The sequence below is a fragment of the Herpailurus yagouaroundi genome, unplaced genomic scaffold (assembly GCF_014898765.1).
Source record: "Herpailurus yagouaroundi ecotype Mexico unplaced genomic scaffold, PumYag 557, whole genome shotgun sequence".
Lineage (NCBI taxonomy): Eukaryota > Metazoa > Chordata > Mammalia > Carnivora > Felidae > Herpailurus > Herpailurus yagouaroundi.
In genome coordinates this window covers 2,177,831-2,196,664 of record NW_024412774.1, presented here as the reverse complement: position 1 = coordinate 2,196,664, position 18,834 = coordinate 2,177,831, and the positions used below count along the sequence as shown (strand labels likewise).

The 18,834-nt window shown below is 41.8% G+C and overlaps 1 protein-coding gene and 1 pseudogene across 1 annotated transcript in view; one reads left to right on the top strand and one right to left on the bottom strand.

Annotated features, from left to right (window-relative positions):
* LOC121023374 (zinc finger protein 28 homolog) overlaps positions 1-18,834 on the top strand; it is a 30,379-nt gene that overhangs the window by 1,423 nt on the left and 10,122 nt on the right. Inside the window, exons 3-5 of the mRNA XM_040465190.1 lie at positions 697-785; positions 2,018-2,144; positions 2,375-2,470. Of these exons, the coding sequence (XP_040321124.1) occupies positions 697-785; positions 2,018-2,144; positions 2,375-2,470 (312 nt within the window). The remainder of the gene's footprint in view (positions 1-696; positions 786-2,017; positions 2,145-2,374; positions 2,471-18,834) is intronic.
* LOC121023364 (solute carrier family 25 member 36-like) lies at positions 7,265-9,196 on the bottom strand (annotated as a pseudogene).

Genomic DNA, 18,834 nt, shown 5'->3' with positions numbered 1-18,834 from the left:
CATACGGCTGGGCCAAAAGTGATTCAACTACTTGCCTACTTGTGGACTGCTAGATACTAATTTTTGTTCTGTTTTTCAGTAAATACTGTGCACACAGCTTTGCTCGCTGCTATGTCTCTGTACAGAGGCCTATGTATGTGATGGTAATGATTTGCCCACTGCACCCACACCCCTTTTATTGAGTCAAGGCAAGGTCCACAAAGTGATGTCCACTAGGCCTTAGGTAGGGCTGTAAGGTTCTTGGTGAATTTGGAAGTTGGGTAAAGAGCCAGGGAGACCTGTGAAGGTGGGCATGAGAGAGTTAGATGGTCTGTTTCTGGGAAGGCTTTCATTGTGGGCTGGGCTGATGCTGATGAGGTAGGCTGTGCTCCCTGGTCTGAGAACAGTCTTTCTTGTCCTTGGGACACCATGTGGCCTTAGTCACTGGACCAGGACTGAGCTCCCTGCCACAGATTTGCATCAGTAACAAGTTGGAATTCTCTGGATATTTAGGAGAAATCGGAGAGAAAGGGCCACTGGTTCCCTGTCACGTAGCAACAGCTAATGCTGTGTTTCCTGGAGTTGGGTAAGGGCCACTGTGATCCAACTCCAATTCTTGTGGGGAGTGGGGCGTAAGAAGGCAGGGACTTGTAACCACGGCATTCTGGGAGCTGTAAGGCAAGCTTGGCCTCTCATGTTTGTTCTTTCCTCCCCCAGCTCTGCCATCTCAGGACTCTGCCCTTCCCCAAGAGAGGAACCAGGAGGAGGACCAGTCAGCCCATGACATTCTAAAAGTCATGTCCCTTGTGAGTCTTAAAGTTGTGTAAATATTTCCTTTCTTTATCTTGAAGCTTCCCACATGGATTTCATCCAAGAATCTGGTTTTCAGAGGTTCCCATTTTAGGGACTAAAAAGACCAGGTAGCTAGTACCCTCTCCCACTGCCCCCTCTACTCTGACTACTGCCCATGGATTCGTTCTGTACAGCATTCCACATGTGATAGTGTGATATTGTGCCGGGAGGCTAGATAGAGCAGGGGTCCATTTCCTTGTATAAAATGAGAACCAAGGGTGGATGAAATAGAGATGAATTCTTGTGATAACTGACATGGAAAAGCATGGGAACTGGTCTTGGTTGGTTTCAATTTCAGGGTGAGGCACGATCTCCTGCTTTGGGAGGGATTGATGACTGGGTGTGTAACTTAGGCTTCGCCGGGAATCCGAGAGGTTAGACACCAGAAGTAAGGTCCACTTTAAGGTTGAACAGAGCATTTGAATGTGGATCATTCTTCAACAGCTTCTTCAGCTTAAGACCAAGAGAAGTGCAAATGTGGGGGTTGTGAGATAACCAGCCCGATGGATGAATTTTTCGGAATCTAGGTAGTCTGAGCTTCGAAGAGCCTTCAGAGATCTGATCCAACCTCTGCCTCCAAAATAAGAGAACGGTTGAGTCATTTTTTCACTTGGTAGAAAATTGTACAGCCAATGAAAATAATCTTAATTTAAGAGTTTTCTCCTAAGGAAGAATGCTTTGATATGTTGACATCATGATGAACCTGTATCTTCAACTAACTCTCAATTTATACAAATATCCTATTTTCTAAGATAGAAACATTTCTTCAGGAAAACATTTGGGGGTAAGTCTATCAAATTGTTGGTTTGGTTTGTTGTTGCTGCATAGAAGTTGAAATTACAGGTCTCTAGTTGAGAATTTTTATATGCCAAGGACAGAGTGGGCAGCATGCTATTTTATAAAGTTTGTCACACTGGGGAAAACTCTACTTAGCTGGCTTTTAATTTTCCTCCCAGATCTGTGTACAGAGCTTTGGTTTGTAGTAAAAAGAACGTTCAACAACATTTCAACACCGTTTTCCTCATGCCCACCCTCTCTTGTCACCTGCTCACATTGGAGGCCTCCCACCCCAGCCTGCTTTTCACCTGAGCACCCCATTCCTGCAGAGACCGCCTCTGTCTTCTCTCATCCCATCAAGAAACATTTCCTTGAAGTTTGCAGATAACAAACATGCCTGTTGTTTCAGGAGTCAGACTTGTTCAGGGATGTGGCCGTAGTCTTCTCCCAAGAAGAATGGGAACGACTGGCACCTGCTCAGAGGGATTTGTACAGAGACGTGATGTTGGAGACGTACAGCAACCTGGTCTCACTGGGTAAGGGGACCTGGTGTATTAGTTTGGATGTTATCCGTTCCTTCCTTATCAATTTCCGGGTACCTTTTCAGTGCTCAAAAAACAGCTCCGTGGGCCGACACTGTATCTTCCCCAACCTGCAGGGGACTGTCGGGCCTCCTCTGGTCTCTCCTGCTCGATGACCAGATCCTGGATCTGAATTCTGGGGGCCCCACACCATAACTGGGTGGCATGTTTTCTCTCCCATCCAGGTCTCACCATCTCCAAACCTGACGTGATCTCCTTCCTGGAGCAAGGCAAGGAGCCCTGGATGGTGGAGAAAGCAGCAGCAGGAGGCCTGTGCCCAGGTGAGTGAAGCCTGCGTGGGAGGAGAGAAGCTGCTGCATATACCTGTCTAGCGGGTGCACGAGGAAGCAGGAGCTTGGAGTTGGAAAATTTTCCCTTCGAGGTGCCCGACTCAGAGGCCAGGTCCAAGTCACCATCTGTTCTAGCCTGTCAGGTGGTTCCTTTCTTCCTGAGACATCTCTGTGTATCCGGGTCATCACTGCCTCTTGTCCTTGCCTACCTGGTTAAAGCGTCCTCAGCCTCCTTTGGTGAATCTTCTCACTTTCTTTATTTTTAAATTTTTTTTTCAACGTTTTTATTTATTTTTGGGACAGAGAGAGACAGGGCATGAACGGGGGAGGGGCAGAGAGAGAGGGAGACACAGAATCGGAAGCAGTCTCCAGGCTCCGAGCCATCAGCCCAGAGCCCGACGCGGGGCTCGAACTCACAGACCGCGAGATCGTGACCTGACTGAAGTCGGACTCTTAACCGACTGCACCACCCAGGTGCCCCCTCACTTTCTTTAAATGTTGGAGCACCTGGGGCTCAGACTTGGGTTTCTTCTTCCCTGTTTATTTTCTTTCCTCAGAACCTTCTCCATTACTTTGCTTTATTATATATCTTTTTCCATTACTGTGCTTTAAATACCATTCATACCTACATTGTCCATCGTGGAGCCCCATGTGGACATTGTAATTCAAATTCATTGCAGTTAAACACATTTAAAAAATCAGTATCTCAGTTGCACTTGCCCCATTTCAAATATCCAATAGCCACTCTGGCTGGCTTGTGTCCACGGGACGCAGTGCAGATACAGAACATTTCCATCGTCTTCAACTTCTCCTTTAAACTCCACATACTTATCCACCTGCCTTCTCATCATGTCCACTTCAGTGTTCATGGGGCGCTATGAATTTAACTTTCCAGTGAGGAGTCCTTGATCCTAACAATCCGCCCTTCTCTCTTTCTTCCACACTTTAGCAATAGGGTACTCAATTCTTGTACTTGGTCAAGTAAGAAACTCTTGAAGCATTCTTGGATTTTCTCTCTCGCATACCTATCCAGACTGTCAGCAAATCCTGTTAGCTCTACCTTGAACTATGTCCAGAATTTAACCACTTCTCGCCGGCACCACTCCCACTTCACCCACACCACCGTCATCTCTGGCTTAGACTATTGCGGTAGCCTCCTCCCCATCCCCCTGCTTCTATTCTCGTCCCCTGAAGTGTTTTGTTCACACAGCAGCCAGAGTGACTTCAGATGTGGAAGATTCGTCCACGTTGAAGTGGTAGTTGGCCTCGGGGAGTGAGTGAGGTCGAGTGTGGAGTGAGCATCAGGAGAGACGATGTGTGCAGCTGTATGTGTGAACATATTCACAGGTTCTGGGGATTAGGACATGGGGATCTTTGGGAGGCCATTCTGCCAACCACACCCATAATGTCAGTTTTGCTTTTGTTTTGTCATTTGAGTTTGACAGCATATGTTTGATTGATGTGCTGAGTTTTATTTACTTCTTAGGTGTGTGGATTTACATCATGTTTAAAGAAGACCTCCCCCTTTGACATTATAAAATGAGTCTCTTGTGATTTTTTTTTCTAGTATATTTATGGTGCTCTTAATGATTCCTGTGGTGTTTATTCTTCACGCAAGATGTGATTTCACGTTATTTCTCAGGTTGTTACCCAGTTATTCAAACAGCATTTGTTAACTGATTTTATCTTTTCACCACTAATTTCCCTAGCCACCTTTATCATCTGCTCTGTTACCTCTGGATCTGTTTGTGGACTTTCGTTTCTGTCTCGTTAATGTCTTTGTCTAACTACGTGACCGATACCATATTGTTTTAATTACTGAAGGTTTTAAATATCTGGTGGATAGTTCCTCCTCATTCTTATTTTTCAGAATTTTCCTGACTATACTCATTTGTTTTTCCATTTGAACTTTAGAATTAGAATATCTGGTTTAAAAAACAACCATGTAATTATTCTTACTGAGATCACAGTAAATTTCTAGATTAATTGAGGAGAAAACTGATTTTTTAAATCGATTTTATCTATTTAAGAACAATGATAGGCTTTTCCGTTCATTTATGTGCCTTTCCTGGTTGTTGTAGAGTTTTATTTATATGGTCTTGTCCATTTCATATTATATTTATTCCTAGGTATTACGTATTTATTGCTGTTACTGGAAATGGGGGCCTTGCATCCCTATTAGAGTTCAACTGGTTGTTTTATATAAGGCAAAAGCCATTCATGTCTTCAGATTAATTTTGTAATTAACCCAACATACTGGATTTTCTCATTATTTATAATAGCTTTCATGTAATACTCGAATTTTCCAAGTAGTCAATCATATCATCTGCAAATGGTGATAATGTTTTTGCATTTTTATACCACTTGGGTTTTCTTTTGCCTGATGAAGGTGCTGATTACGTAGTACCCCCAGAACAATGTTAATGGGGGTAGTTTATGTCCTAATCTTGTTCTTAACCTTAATAGGAATATTGTAAGTGGCTTCTCATGAAGCATAATATTAGATTCAAGAATGAGATAGAGATATTTAATTAAAGAAGCATCCACCTTTTCATATTAAGTTTTCTTTTTTAATCTGTCAAGTCTGGATTATATGAATAGATTTCCTAGTTCTGAATACTGAATCTAAACATTCACCTGTTGCATTTCTTGAGTCAATTGTGATAATTTATATTTTTTCTGGAAAGTGCTCTTTTTTAAAAAAAATTTTTAATGGTTGTTTTTGAGAGAGAGAGGGAGACACAGAATCCAAAGCAGGCTCCAGGCTCTGAGCAGTCAGCACAGAGCCCAACATGGGGCTTGAACTCACAAGCCGTGAGATCATGACCCGAGTCAGCATTGGATGCTCAGCCGACTGAGCCAACTCAGACACCCAATGCTCTTTTTTTTTTTTTTTAAATTAATTAATTAATTTTGTGAGAGTGAGAGAGAGAGAGAAAGAGCAGGGAGAGGGGAGAGAGAGGAGAGACAGGGAATCCCAAGCAGGCTCTGTGTATTGTCAGCACAGAGTCTGATGTGGTGCTTGAACCCATGAACTGTGAGATCATGACCTGAGCCAAAATCCAGAGCTGGACGCTTAATCAACTGAGCCACCAAGGTGTCCCTTCTCTTTTTAATTAAAAAAAAAAAAAAATCATGGTAAGATATACATAACAAAATTTACCTTTTTAACCATTGTAAAGTGTGTAGTACATTGGCATTTGGTACATTCACAGTGTTGTGCAATATCACGATTATCTAGTTCCCTCATATTTTTATCACCCTGTGGTCTTCCACCCGTCTCCGTTTTCTTTTTTATTTTTAATGTTTATTTTTGAGGGGGAGAGAGAGAGCGAGGATGTGCATGTGCACGCACGAGCAGGGGAGGGGCAGAAAGAGGGGGACAGAGGATCTGAAGCTGGCTCCGCATTGCCAGCAGGGAGCCAGATGTTGGTCTCAAGCTCACAAGCCACAAGATCATGACCTAAGCTGAGATCAAGAGTCCAACCCTTAACCGACTGAGCCATCCAGGCACCACTTTAATTTTTTTAGGAATCTCCATACTGTTTTCTATAGTGATCACACCATTTTACATTCCCACCAACAGGGCACAAGGATTCCAGTTTCTCCACATCCTCGTCAACACTTGTTATTTTCTGTTTAGTTTTGTTTTGATAGTGGCCATCCTAATGGCTTTGAGGCAATATCTCATTATAGTTTTGATTTGTGTTTCTCTGATGATTAGTGATGTTGAACATGTTTTAAAATGCTTGCTCAATTGTATATCTTTGGGGAAGTGTCTGTTCAAGTCCTTTGCCAGTTTTTTTAATAGGGTAGCTTTGTTGTTGAATTGGAAGAGTTCTTTATATATGCTGGATATTAACCCCTTATCAGATATGTGATTTGCAAATATTTTCTTCTGTTCTGAAGGTTGCCTTTTACTTTTTTGATTGTTTCCTTTCATAGTGAAAGTTTTTAAGTTTGATGTAGTCCCATTTGTCTATTTTTGCTTTTGTCTATTTTTGTCTATTTTGTCTATTTTTGTCTATTTTTGCCTGGGCTTTTAGTACTCTACCTAAGAAATCATTGCCAAATGCAATGTCATGAGGTTTTTCCCCTATGTGGGTAGCCAATTTCATCAGAACCATTTGTTAAAGAGACTGTCTTTTTCTCATCATGAGGTCTTGGCACCCTTATCAAGGATCATTTAATCTTATGCATGGGGGTTTATTTCTGGCCTGTCTGTCCTGTTCCATTGGTTAAACTTTAAAATACTCTGCCAGGCTGCTCACAAAAACATGAAATTGATACAGAAGATCTCCTATTATTGTTGCTATTTTGCAGTTCTTTTTAAGTTTATTTTTTTATTGAGAGAGAGAGAGGTGAGTGCACAAGCAGGGGAGGGGCAGAGAGAGGGGGAGAGAGAATCCCAGGCAGGTTCTACACTGTCAGCATGGAGCCCGCTGTGGGGCTCTATCTCACAAACTGTGAGATCATGACTTGAGCCAAAATCAAAGAGTTGGACACATAATTGACTGAGCCACCCAAGGGCTGCATTTGCTTTTTGTTTTTTGGTTTTTTTGAGAGAGTGTTTTTAATGGCGTGTCCTTAGAGGCAGCCAAAGTTCTTTCCACGTTGCCCAAAAAGCAAGTAATGTGTCATTACTTTAATCCTAAAACCAAACTCACATTTGGGCATAGTTACATGTTCCCAAACTAGTCTTCTCTTTCTACCAAGCTGGCTTCAATTTTCCATGTTCCACTGCAATCTTTTGATTGTCCTTTATAGGATGGCAGGCAGATGTTGCTAACTGTTGAGTAGGTCAGCCACCAGTTCATAGGTCGCCATCATAATGACAGTATTTGGAATCTGTCTTACTAGAGTTGTTAGACCACAGTGAAGAGACCAAAAACCTTTCTTCTGAACAACCACACATGGTGTTTGGAAAAAATATCTACACGTACTTGGTGCCCTCTTCACCTAGTCTTGTTCTTACAATTTTACATGAATGGTGTATGGTTATAGCACAAGTTTTTTGTGTTTTTTTTTTTTTTGTAATGTTTATTTATTTTTGAGAGAGAGAGGGAGACACAGAGTCTGTAGCGGCTTCAGGATCTGAGCTGTCAGCACAGAGCCCGAAGCAAGGCTTGAACCCACGAACTGTGAGATCGTGACCTGAGCCGATGTCAGATGCTTAACCAACTGAGCGACCCAGGTGCCCCATAGCACAAGTTTTTGAGAGGACAGCAGCATCATTCCCACAAAATTTGGTATTTCTTTCACAGACTCTTCATCATCTTCCATTATCAAAGTCATCTTTTATTCTAGTAATTTTTGCTTAATACTTCTACAAATAACCAAATGAATAAAGTTCTGTGAAATGCCACTACCCGAGGCTGACCTCCTCCTATAAAGTCTTCTTTGGGCATGTGTCTGCTACACTTTATGAGCACATTAAAAAGTACCCATTTGTTTTTCATAGTTCCTTGTATCAGGCTGTAACCAGTTCGTTCTTAGCCAAATGGGATTGGTTGCTGTGAGTATAGTAAAACAGGCCACTGCAGCTGAAGTCATGTGACAGGTAAAATGAGGATCTACTACATCATTCGACTTTTCCTCACAGTTTGAATCAGCAGCAAAGAATGTTGCTCAGGAAGAAGCCACCTCCATTCAATTGGGGCCTGATCCTCTAAACAAGGAACAAGACCTTCCTTTTTCCAGGGTCACATTTAGGCACTGTAAAGGTCCAGAAGAGACGGGTTTAGTAAACACTAGGTCTAAGCCGTATGTTTAGCTGAACTTCAGAGGTAGAAAGCATCACAGCAGAAGACCATAGCTGTGTTACTATAACTTTCAGTGGACATGTGCGACCAGCCCCCCATCCTGCCACCTCCCCTGGCAGGCAGATGCGTCATCGTGTCCCTCCAGCCAGATGAAGATCCAGGCACCCCTCCCCATCGTTTTTTAAAATCCACTTTATTGAGGTATAATTTACACTCAGTACAATGGCATGCATTTGAAGTATACTGTTTGGTGAGTGTGGACACATGTGTATACTTGTGTAACCGTCAGCACAGGCTAGAGAACATTTTCATCACCCTGAAAAGCTCCCTTGTGCACTTTCCCTCACAATTGCTCATACACCCAGCCCCAGGCAACCAGTGATTTCTTTGTCACTCTAGTTTATGTTTCTAGGGTTCCACAGAAACATCCTTTCCTTTTTTAATGTTTATTTTTGAGAGAGAGGGAAAGAGAGTGAGCAGGGGAGGGGCAGAGAGAGAGAGGGAGACACATATCTGAAGCAGGCTGCAGGCTCTGCGCTGTTAGTACAGAACCCAAAACAGGGCTCAAACCCATGAACCTCAAGATCGTGGCCTGAGCCAAAGTCAGATGCTTAACCGACTGAGCCACCCAGGCACCCTGAAACATTCATCTTTTTAAAAAACATGGTTCAGAGATCGGGTGCCTGGGTGGCTCCGTCAGTTAAACGTCCAACTTTGGCTCAGGTCATGATCTCGCTGTTCATGAGTTCGAGCCCCACGTCGGGCTCTGTGCTGACAACTCAGAGCTGGAGTCTGCTTCAGATTCTGTTTCCTTCTCTCTCTTCCCCTCCCCCACTTGCTCTGTCTCTCTCTCTCAAAAGTAAATAAACATTAAAAAAAAAAATGGTTCAGAGGTGATTCTGATCCACACTAACATTTTAGAGCTATTCTTATAACCTCCTTCTGACTACTTCATCTCAATTTATGGTATTTCCTCTCTTTCTGTTTTGCATATCTGTTTTCTAATTGCCTAGCCACGTTCAAGAGCTTATAAGTATAATCATGAGTTTGGATTTTCTGGTTTTACTATAGAAGTTCCTTTTTCTGGAAAAGGGAAAAAACACATGCTTTTTTTTTTTTTTGGGGGGGGGGGGGGGGGGGGGGGGGGGGGGGGGGGGGAGGGGGGGGGGGGGGGGAGGGGCGGCGAAGCAGCATATTTATGAGGTACAGTCACCACAGTGGGAGATAATGGAAAGCCTTGCAAGTTATGGTCTTGCGTGCTCAAGGTTCCAAGATGATTGGGAATGCAGACAACAGGGAAGTTCAGATGGACATCTGAGCCCAGTGATAGTCAATGATGAAGAAATGTCTACTTTCAACCAACAAGCACCATCATTTCCTTTTTATCAGAAAATTCATACTGGACAAAAGCCCTATGGATATGATGACTGTAGAAAAGATTTCTGGCAGGAAGACTTCCTTATTAATCATCAAGGAATTCATACTAATGAGAAACCCTATAAATGTAAGGAATGTGGCAAGGCCTTTAAATATGGCTCACGATTAATACAACATGAGAATATTCACTCTGGCAAGAAACCCTATGAATGTAATGAATGTGGAAAGGCTTTCAATTCTGGTTCAAATTTTATACAACATCAGAGAGTTCATACTGGTGAGAAACCTTATGAATGTAAGGATTGTGCAAAGGCCTTCAGTCGAAGCTCACAGCTGATTGAACATCAACGAATTCATACTGGTGAGAAACCCTATCAATGTAAGGACTGTGGCAAGGCCTTCAATAGGATCTCACATCTTAAAGTACATTATAGAATCCATACTGGTGAAAAACCCTATGCATGCAGGGAATGTGGGAAGACCTTTAGTCATCGGTCTCAGTTGATTCAACATCAGACTGTTCATACAGGCAAGAAACTCTATGAATGTAAGGAATGCGGGAAGGCCTTTAATCAAGGCTCAACTCTTATTCGTCATCAGAGAATCCACACTGGTGAGAAACCCTATGAATGCAAGGCATGTGGGAAGGCCTTTAGGGTGAGCTCACAACTTAAGCAACATCAGAGAATTCACACTGGAGAGAAACCCTACCAATGTAGGGTATGCGGTAGGGCTTTCAAACGGGTCTCACATCTCACGGTACATTATAGAATTCATACGGGTGAGAAGCCATATGAATGTAAGAAATGTGGGAAGGCCTTCAGTCATTGCTCACAACTGATACAACATCAGGTAATTCATACTGAGGAAAAGCCCTGTGAATATAAGGAATGTGGGAGGACTGTACACCATGATTCAGCGACGGCTCAACATCAGAGAATGCACAATAGAGAAACACAAGTGAATATAATAAATGTAGAAAAGCCTTCCATCAACACTTACCCCTTACTAATCATCAGAGAATTTATGTTAGCAAGCAACCATATAAATGGAAGCAGTGGGGAGAGCCCATTAGCTTAGGCATCACAGCTTAGCCCTTATACTTTGGAGAAAGACTTGAAGAGTGTAATACGGATGAGAATGCCTTCATTCAAGCCATCCTTTATCCTGAATCATAAGATTTGTAATGAAGAACAAATTTATGGATATAAATTGTTTACTCCGTGATTATCAAAAAAGCAAGGGAAGGTTGGAAAAAGTTTTGCCTCTAACACATTCTGGAATCACATTTTCTTTCTTTCTTTTCTGTCTTTTTTTTTTTTTTTTTTTTTTTCAAGAGAGAGCGAGTGGGAGAGGGGCAGAGGGATTAAGAGAGAGAGAATGAGAGAATCTTAAGCAGGCTCCATGCCCAATGCAGAGCCTCTTGCGGGGCTTGATCTCACAGCTGTGAGATCACGACCTGGGCTAAAATCAAGAGTCAGATACTTAACTGACTGAGCCCCCGGGTACTCCCAGAACCACATTTTCTAACCACACTGTAACAAATTTAACAATAGCCAAACTTTTTTTTTTTTTTAACATCAGCCAAAAGTTTTCATTTGCTTGGAAATCAAAAAGGAAAAAAAAAAAAAGCCAAATTAATCTTGGGTTCCACTTCCTTTTTTTTTTAAAGGTAGGCTCCACATAGAATGTGGGGCTCAAGCTCATGACCCTGAGATCAAGTCACATGCTGTACTGACTGAGCCAGCCAGGTGCCCTGTTACTCTTGGGTTAATAAGGAAATAATCATGCAAATGATTATGAATGGTAATGAAAAGAATGACAATTGAGAGATTTATATTCTAGGAGTTGGAGGATGTGGCTAAAGTTAGAAGAATTTTTATAGCCTTTAAATGCATGCAAAGTGTGAAAACCTGAACGATTATTCTCAAATATATTAAACATACTATTTGAGAAGCCAGAAAAGAGAATACCAAACACCCACGTGAAGAAAGAACAAATTAATAGAAAAAAAAATGAAATTAGAAAGTGGTTATCTTAAAGTAGTCTCAGTTTTATTTCTTGCTGGCCCAGGAATAAACTACACTTAGGATAATATTTCTCAATTCCCATGTTTTAGATTATCTTTCATAACTTCTGTCGAACAGAGGGGTCAGTTGCCTACATAGTGGCCATACCCAGTTCCCTTTCCTATTGGCAGCATCTGTGTCTTGGTCTTAGACTTTGAAGCTAACAGATGCAAACTTTTCAGCCTCTTTTGCAGCTCAGGGTGGCTCTTGTTCCAGGGTAAGGCCAGTATGTTCCAGGGGTCTGTAGAGGCTTCTGGGAAAGATTTTCCTTACTCAGAAGAGACCGGAACATTAGGAAGACTCCCTCTCTTTTCATCTGCTTTTAAACATTTTCCCATGAGAACATAATGCCTGGAGCTGTTGTAGCCATGTTGGAACCAAGAGGAGAGAACAGAGGAGCTCAGAGAAGCTGACCCAGAGTCCTGACGACACTGAACTATCAGGCCAATTCTGGAACGTCTCTGAACCCTTGTGTAAAAGAAACAACCATTCACTGCTGAACTTACTTTTAGTTGGGTATTTTGTAAACCTGCGGCCAAAAGCGTCCTAAATTACATAACTTCAAATTTTATTTTATTATGATGGGTAAACGTGGCTGAAAGTACTTTTTTTGAATTTGACATTTCTCTTTGTGGCTAATTCTGGGATTGATTTTTGTATATATTCTGTAACGTTGCAAAAGAATATATATATATTCTACTTTTGTTAGGTACAAGATTCTGTGTAAGCCAGTGGATTATAATGATAAAACTCCATGTTCTTATATAATTTGTATACTGGATCCGAATTTTCTAAAATTGAAATTTTTAAACCAAGATCTTGAATTTCCAAAGAGTTTTACTTTTTAATTTATGTTGCTTGACCTATAAAAACATACAACTTAACCCCTATTTATGAATCCTACCTTTTATCATTATATAATATCCTAACTCTGCCAAGTGTAGTGGTTCACAAACCAGATCTGGCCCACTACCTGTTTTATAAATAAAGCTTTATTGGAACACAGCCATGCTCATTTATTTCCATATTGTCTACTGTTTTTACACTACGACAGCAGAACTGAGTGGTTGCAACACAGACTGTGGCCACAAAGCCTATATTGACTGACCCTTTAGAATAAAAGTTTGTCAACCCTGGCCTACTGTAATCCTTTTAGCATTTTATTTCCATACCATGTAATATTACTAATAGTAATTTGTCTTTCTTTACCTGGTATATTTTCACCCATCCCATTATTTTCAACCCCTGTCATTTTAGTGATTTCTTATTTTAAAAATCGCTGATTTTTAAAAATTGAAAATATGAGGGAACCTGGGTGGCTCAGTGGGTTAAGTGTCTGATTCTTCATTTTGGCTTAGGACATGATCTCACAGTTTCGTGAGTTTGAGCCCTGCATGGGGCTCTGTACTGGCAGCCTGAAGCCTGCTTGGGATCCTCTCTGTCCCTCTCTGCCCCTCCCCCACTTGTGCTGTCTCTGTCTCTCTCAAAATAAATTAAAAACTTAAAAAAAGAAACTGAGTCTTTTTTCTGTAAAGAAATTCGTGTTGGGTGTAATTTCAACTTTATTCCTTTCATTTTAGTGTGTATTCAATTTATTTTGGGCTTTCCTTTGCTCATGTTGGCTGATCATTCCTTTTGCTGAATTGGAACTTAACACTGTACTTAGGGTAGTGGTCTCCCCATTCTTAATTATTATTTGGGCAGAATGAGAGCAGTATTTTTTTATTTTTTTAATGTTTACTTATTTTTGAGAGAGACAGAGACAGAATGCGAGTGGGTTAGGGGCAGAGAGAGAGGGAGACACAAAAACAGAAGCAGGCTCCAGGCTCTGAGTGGTCAGCACAGAGCCCGACACAGAGCTCGACCCCATGAACCATGAGATCATGACCTGAGCCAAAGTCGGAAGCTCAGCCAACTGAGCCACCCTGTTTGGGTCCCAGGTGCCACAGAATGAGAGCAGTGTTAACACTTTCTCACCCATTGTTAATTTTCTCTGCCACTTTCCTTCAAGAAGAGACCACTCTTGCTTTTTCTTTCCTGCAAGCCGATTTCACAATTCCTCCATTTCACTAACCTAATAACCTAATCCAAAGCTTTTAGTTTTTCTCTTATTTATTTGATGCTCAACGTTACTTACTACCAGACCCACTCATGATAACCATTTAAATTTAAAGATCCTCAGGGAGAGTAACATTCATTGCTGGCTGCTGTTTCTTTTCATCTTTTTTGCTGTCTCGTAACATTTATTTCAAATCCTGTTTTGTTAGACTGTTTTATCGAGTATTTGTATTCTCTGAATGCTTGTATGTCCAAAACTTTCTTGGGCCCTCACAAATTATATTTTTGGCTTGTAGAACATTCTTGGGATTATAGTTTTTTTCTGAATAATATGATTTTCTTAGCTTACGTAGATATTTTTGTTTCTGGGGTGCCTGGGTGGTTCAGTCAGTTGAGCATCTGACTTTTGATTCCAGCTGAGGTCATGAGATTGAGCCCCAAATTGGGCTCTACTAAGCATGGAGCCTACTTAGCAATTCTCTTTATCCCTGTGCCCTTCTACCCCACTCAAGTTCTCTCTCTCTCTCTCAAAGAGTTGTTTCCTTTTGCTGCTATAACAAATTATCAAAAACTTACTGGTTTAAAACAACACGTTTATTATCAGGAGGTCAGAAGTCTGAAATAGGTTAGGTCATTAGATCTCTTGGGCCAAAATCAAGGTATTTTTAAATTTTTAAAAAATGTTTATTTTTGACAGAGAACATGAGTGGGGGAGGGGCAGAGAGAGAGGGACACAGAATCCGAAGCAGGCTCCAGGCTCTGAGTTGTCAGCACAGAGCCCGACACGGGGCGTGAACTCACAGACCGCGAGATCATGACCTGAGCCGAAATCAGACGCTCAACCAACTGAGCCACCCAGGCGCCCCCAAAAGTAAGGTATTGATGGGATGTGTTCTCTTCCAGAGGCTCTGTGGGAAAAACCATTTCCTAGCCTCTTTTAGCTTCTAGAGGCTGCCTACATTCCTTGGTGTGGCCCCTTTGTGTCTTCAATGCCAATAATAGTTTGCTGTGTCTCACACTGCAACACTCTTTTGCCTCCTCTTTCACCTTTAAGGAACCTCCTGATTATACTGGGCTCATGTGGACAATCCAAGATAATCTTATCTTAAGGTCAGCTGATTGACAACCTCAGTCTATCTGCAACTTAATTCCCCCTTGCTACCAACATAACATATCCACAGGTTCCTGGGATTAGGACAGGGGCCTCTTTGGTGAGCCATAATTCTGCCTACCACAGTAATTGCTTCTGTCCTAGCATTTGGCAAGAGTTTCCATCCTTAGAATTCAGGACCTTAAGTAGGATATGCTGGGGAGATAGTCTCATGTCTTTTCTTAACCCAAGGAAATTTTCTTCTAAATATTAATTAGTACTTCTCAATTGTTCTATTTTATTCCTTTTTTTAAAAAAAACTTGAACATTTTTGAATAAGCAGTATATCCTCATGATTCAAAAACAAGTCCTTCTATCTTCTTCCCTTCCCTTCTCTCAGAATACTACATTTCTGGGCTTTGATTCTTCAAAGGTATAACTAATTCATCTCTTAATATGAGTAATCATAGTTCCCCACAGTAGCCCTGCAGCCCAATTATATTTTCATTATTGGAGAAAAAAATGCAGACGTAGAAAAGTTAAGTGACTTGCCGAAAAACACAAAGCTAGGACGTGAGTGGTTGAGTTTGGTGTTTGCACTTGGGTCTGTGTCACTCTAAAATCTTTCATCAAACACAGTGCCTGCAGGGAAATGGTCCTCTCTGTATTCCAGCCCCATCGAGGTTGAATCAAGGTGGTAAATTCCTTAGAGAAAGCAGTATCAGAGATAGAAGACACTTACTTCATGACATCACAGATATTGGTGCAGCCACCATTCCCAAGCCCAGGCGGCCTCGCTGGAGTTTGGACTCGTCCTATGCCACCTGTGAAAACTTTGGAACCAAAGCAGGTGTCTGGGAAAAGGAAGATCTTGTGGGAAAGGAGTGCCCTCCAATCAAGAATGACTGGGAAAATCTTAGAATCTAAAATGTCTGCCCATGTGGTAGAATACTATACAGTTAATAAAAATAATATTTTTGAAGTTTTCCAGAACAAGGAAAAACGTCCATGATCTAATGTTAAACATTCACAACAATGAACGTATTCTCAGGAAATCCTTGTATTTATTTTTTTTTATTTTTTTTTTCAACGTTTTTATTTATTTTTGGGACAGAGAGAGACAGAGCATGAACAGGGGAGGGGCAGAGAGAGAGAGAGGGAGACACAGAATCGGAAACAGGCTCCAGGCTCTGAGCCATCAGCCCAGAGCCCGACGCGGGGCTCGAACTCACGGACCGCGAGATCGTGACCTGGCTGAAGTCGGACGCTTAACCGACTGCGCCACCCAGGCGCCCCAAGAAATCCTTGTATTTAAATTGCATCTGGTCAGAAAGAATTTGCAAAGATTACTTTCATTTTTTAATGTTTATTGATTTTGAGAGAGAGGAGAAAGAATGAGTGGGGGAGGGGGCAGAGAGAGAGAGAGAGAAAGAGAGACAACCCCAAGCAGGCTCCGCTCTGTCAGTGCAGAGCCCAACTTGGGCTCAAACTGTGAGAGCATAACCTGGGCCAAAATTAAGAGTTGGTTGCTTAACCAACTGAGCCACCCAGGTGCCCCAAATACTTTTGCTTTTAATTTTTAAATTTAAAAAATTTTAAATTTACATCCATGTTTGCTAGCATACAGTGCAATAATGATTTTAGGAGTAGAATCCTGTGATTCATCCCCTGCATATAACACTCAGTGCTCATCTCAACAAATGTCCTCCTTAATGCCCCTTGCCCATTTATCCCTTCCCTCCCGTCACCTCCCCTCCAGCAACCCTCAGTTTGTTCTCTATATTTAAGAGTCTCTTATGGTTTGTTCCCCTCCCTGTTTTTATGTTGTTTTTGCTTCCCTTCCCTTATGTTCATCTGTCTTGTGTCTTAAATTCCACATATGAGTGAAGTCTTATGATATTTGTCTTTGACTAATTTCACTTAGCATAATACCCTCCAGTTCCATCTACGTAGCTGCAAATGGCAAGATTTCATTCTTTTTTATTGCTGAGTAATACTCCGTTGTATATACACACCACATCTCCATCCATTCATCTGTCAATGGACACTAAATACTTTTTTAAAGTATTTAGTCCATGATTCTATGGACCTTAGGTAATTTAACTGGTTTGCTATGATTGGACTCAATACGTTAAGGCTATCTGCAGTTTCTTTACAGTTGCCTCCTTCCCTTCACATACTTCTCCCCTCAGGGCCATGTGGTCTCTCAGTTTTTAAAACTAAAAATGTTGGTTTTTCACACCAGGATAGCCACAAGGATGCGGCCATCTTTGAGCAGAGTGTGGGTGGCTAATCCCTGTCTCTCTCCGTACTCCCACACATATCTACCCAGAGGGATGTGGACAAATTGGAGAGTGACAGGAGTCTCAAATTGTTGGTGAAGAGCTTCCTCTCAAAATTCATTGACTGTCATCTGGAGCATCATAATTTCTCCATCATGACTCTCCAGGGAACTGCTAGTGTTTGACTCTGGGAATCAACAGTTTCAGACTTACAATGCTGGAAATAGACCAGTCTGAGTAATTTCTGAAAATTTCCCTCCCTGATTCTTCAAGCCATTCTCTTTGCCTCTCTGTATCAATGTCCTCTCAAGGCACTGGGCTTGAGGTTTTGAACAGCAATAGCATACAGGTCTGACTCATTTTCCTATATGCAGGGCTCAGCAGTTCTAAGCCAGGTGTGACTGTTGGTGCAAGGGAATAGCCTTTGATGATGAAGAGACAGCAGCCTAGGTGAGGGAGGAAGGGGGAAGCCATTGTGGGGAAAAAACGCACATCTGTTTGGCAAGACTTTTCAGAATTTCGTCCTAAATTCTTTCCTTAAATGCTTACAGAGCTCTCAAGCTGACCTTACTTTTGTCTTGGAGCTCAGGCTGAGCTGCTCTGTGAGAGACTCCAGAATACGATGCCTTGAACAGTAGAATTTACTTCCCGACACTAAAGGTCAGCATTTGATCTTGGACTTCCCGGCCTCTGGAACTGTGAGACACAGATTTCTGTTGTGTATAAGCCACCCAGCCTGTGGTATTTTGTTATAACAGCGCTAACGGACTAAGACACCAGGTGACGTGTTGGGGCTGGCGTGTGGTAACAGCTGCACAGACGTTCCTTCTCCCCCGTTGTCTCCGTGCTAGGGCAGCCCTCCTGGGGAGGGCTGGGGAAGGTTTCCTTGTTTCACCTTTCCCCTAAGTAGTCCCTTGTGACTTCATCTCACTGTAAGGAGGCTCTTCCGTTAGGCATCCCACCTTGGATAGTCTTGGGCTTGTGACACCTTTCTGCCTACCCGAGGACAAGGAGGTCATCTGAGCTGAGGATGGATTCTCAAGGAAAAAGCATCTTTGGTACTCTTGACTTTGTAGCCCAAGTTTCCTCACATTTGGGCTGGTAAGCCTTGGCTATTTTTTTTTTTTTTTCAGAACTTTGATGCTCTTAAGATTTTGGGGGTGAATTTTATTTTAAAAATGTGTTTTCAGTGGGAGGGTTGTTTTGAATAACCTGGCCTCTCTACTCTTGAAATCCTGGTTTGTTTTTTATCCCCCTCTAATCTCTTAAGATCAGTAGTAAGATTGTGTGTGTGTGATAAAGGTATTTTTTTTAATTTAAATCCAAGTTAGTTAACATGTAGTATAATAATGATCCCAGGAATAGAATTTAGTGATTTATCACTTACATATAACAGTGCTCCTACCAATAAGTGTCCTCCTTAATGCCCATCACCCATTTAGCCCATCCCCCCACCCAAACACCCCATCAGCAACCCTCGGTTTGTTCTCTGTATTTAAGAGTCTCTTATGGTTTGTCTCTCTCTGTTTTTATCTTATTTTCTTTTTCCTTCCCTTCTAGGTTCATCTGTTTTGTTTCTTAAATTCCACATATGAGTGAAATCATATAATATTTGTCTTTCTCTAACTTATTTCACTTAGCATAATACACTCTATTCCCATCCACATTGTTGCAAATGGCAAGATTTCATTCTCTTTGATCGCTGAGTGATATTCCA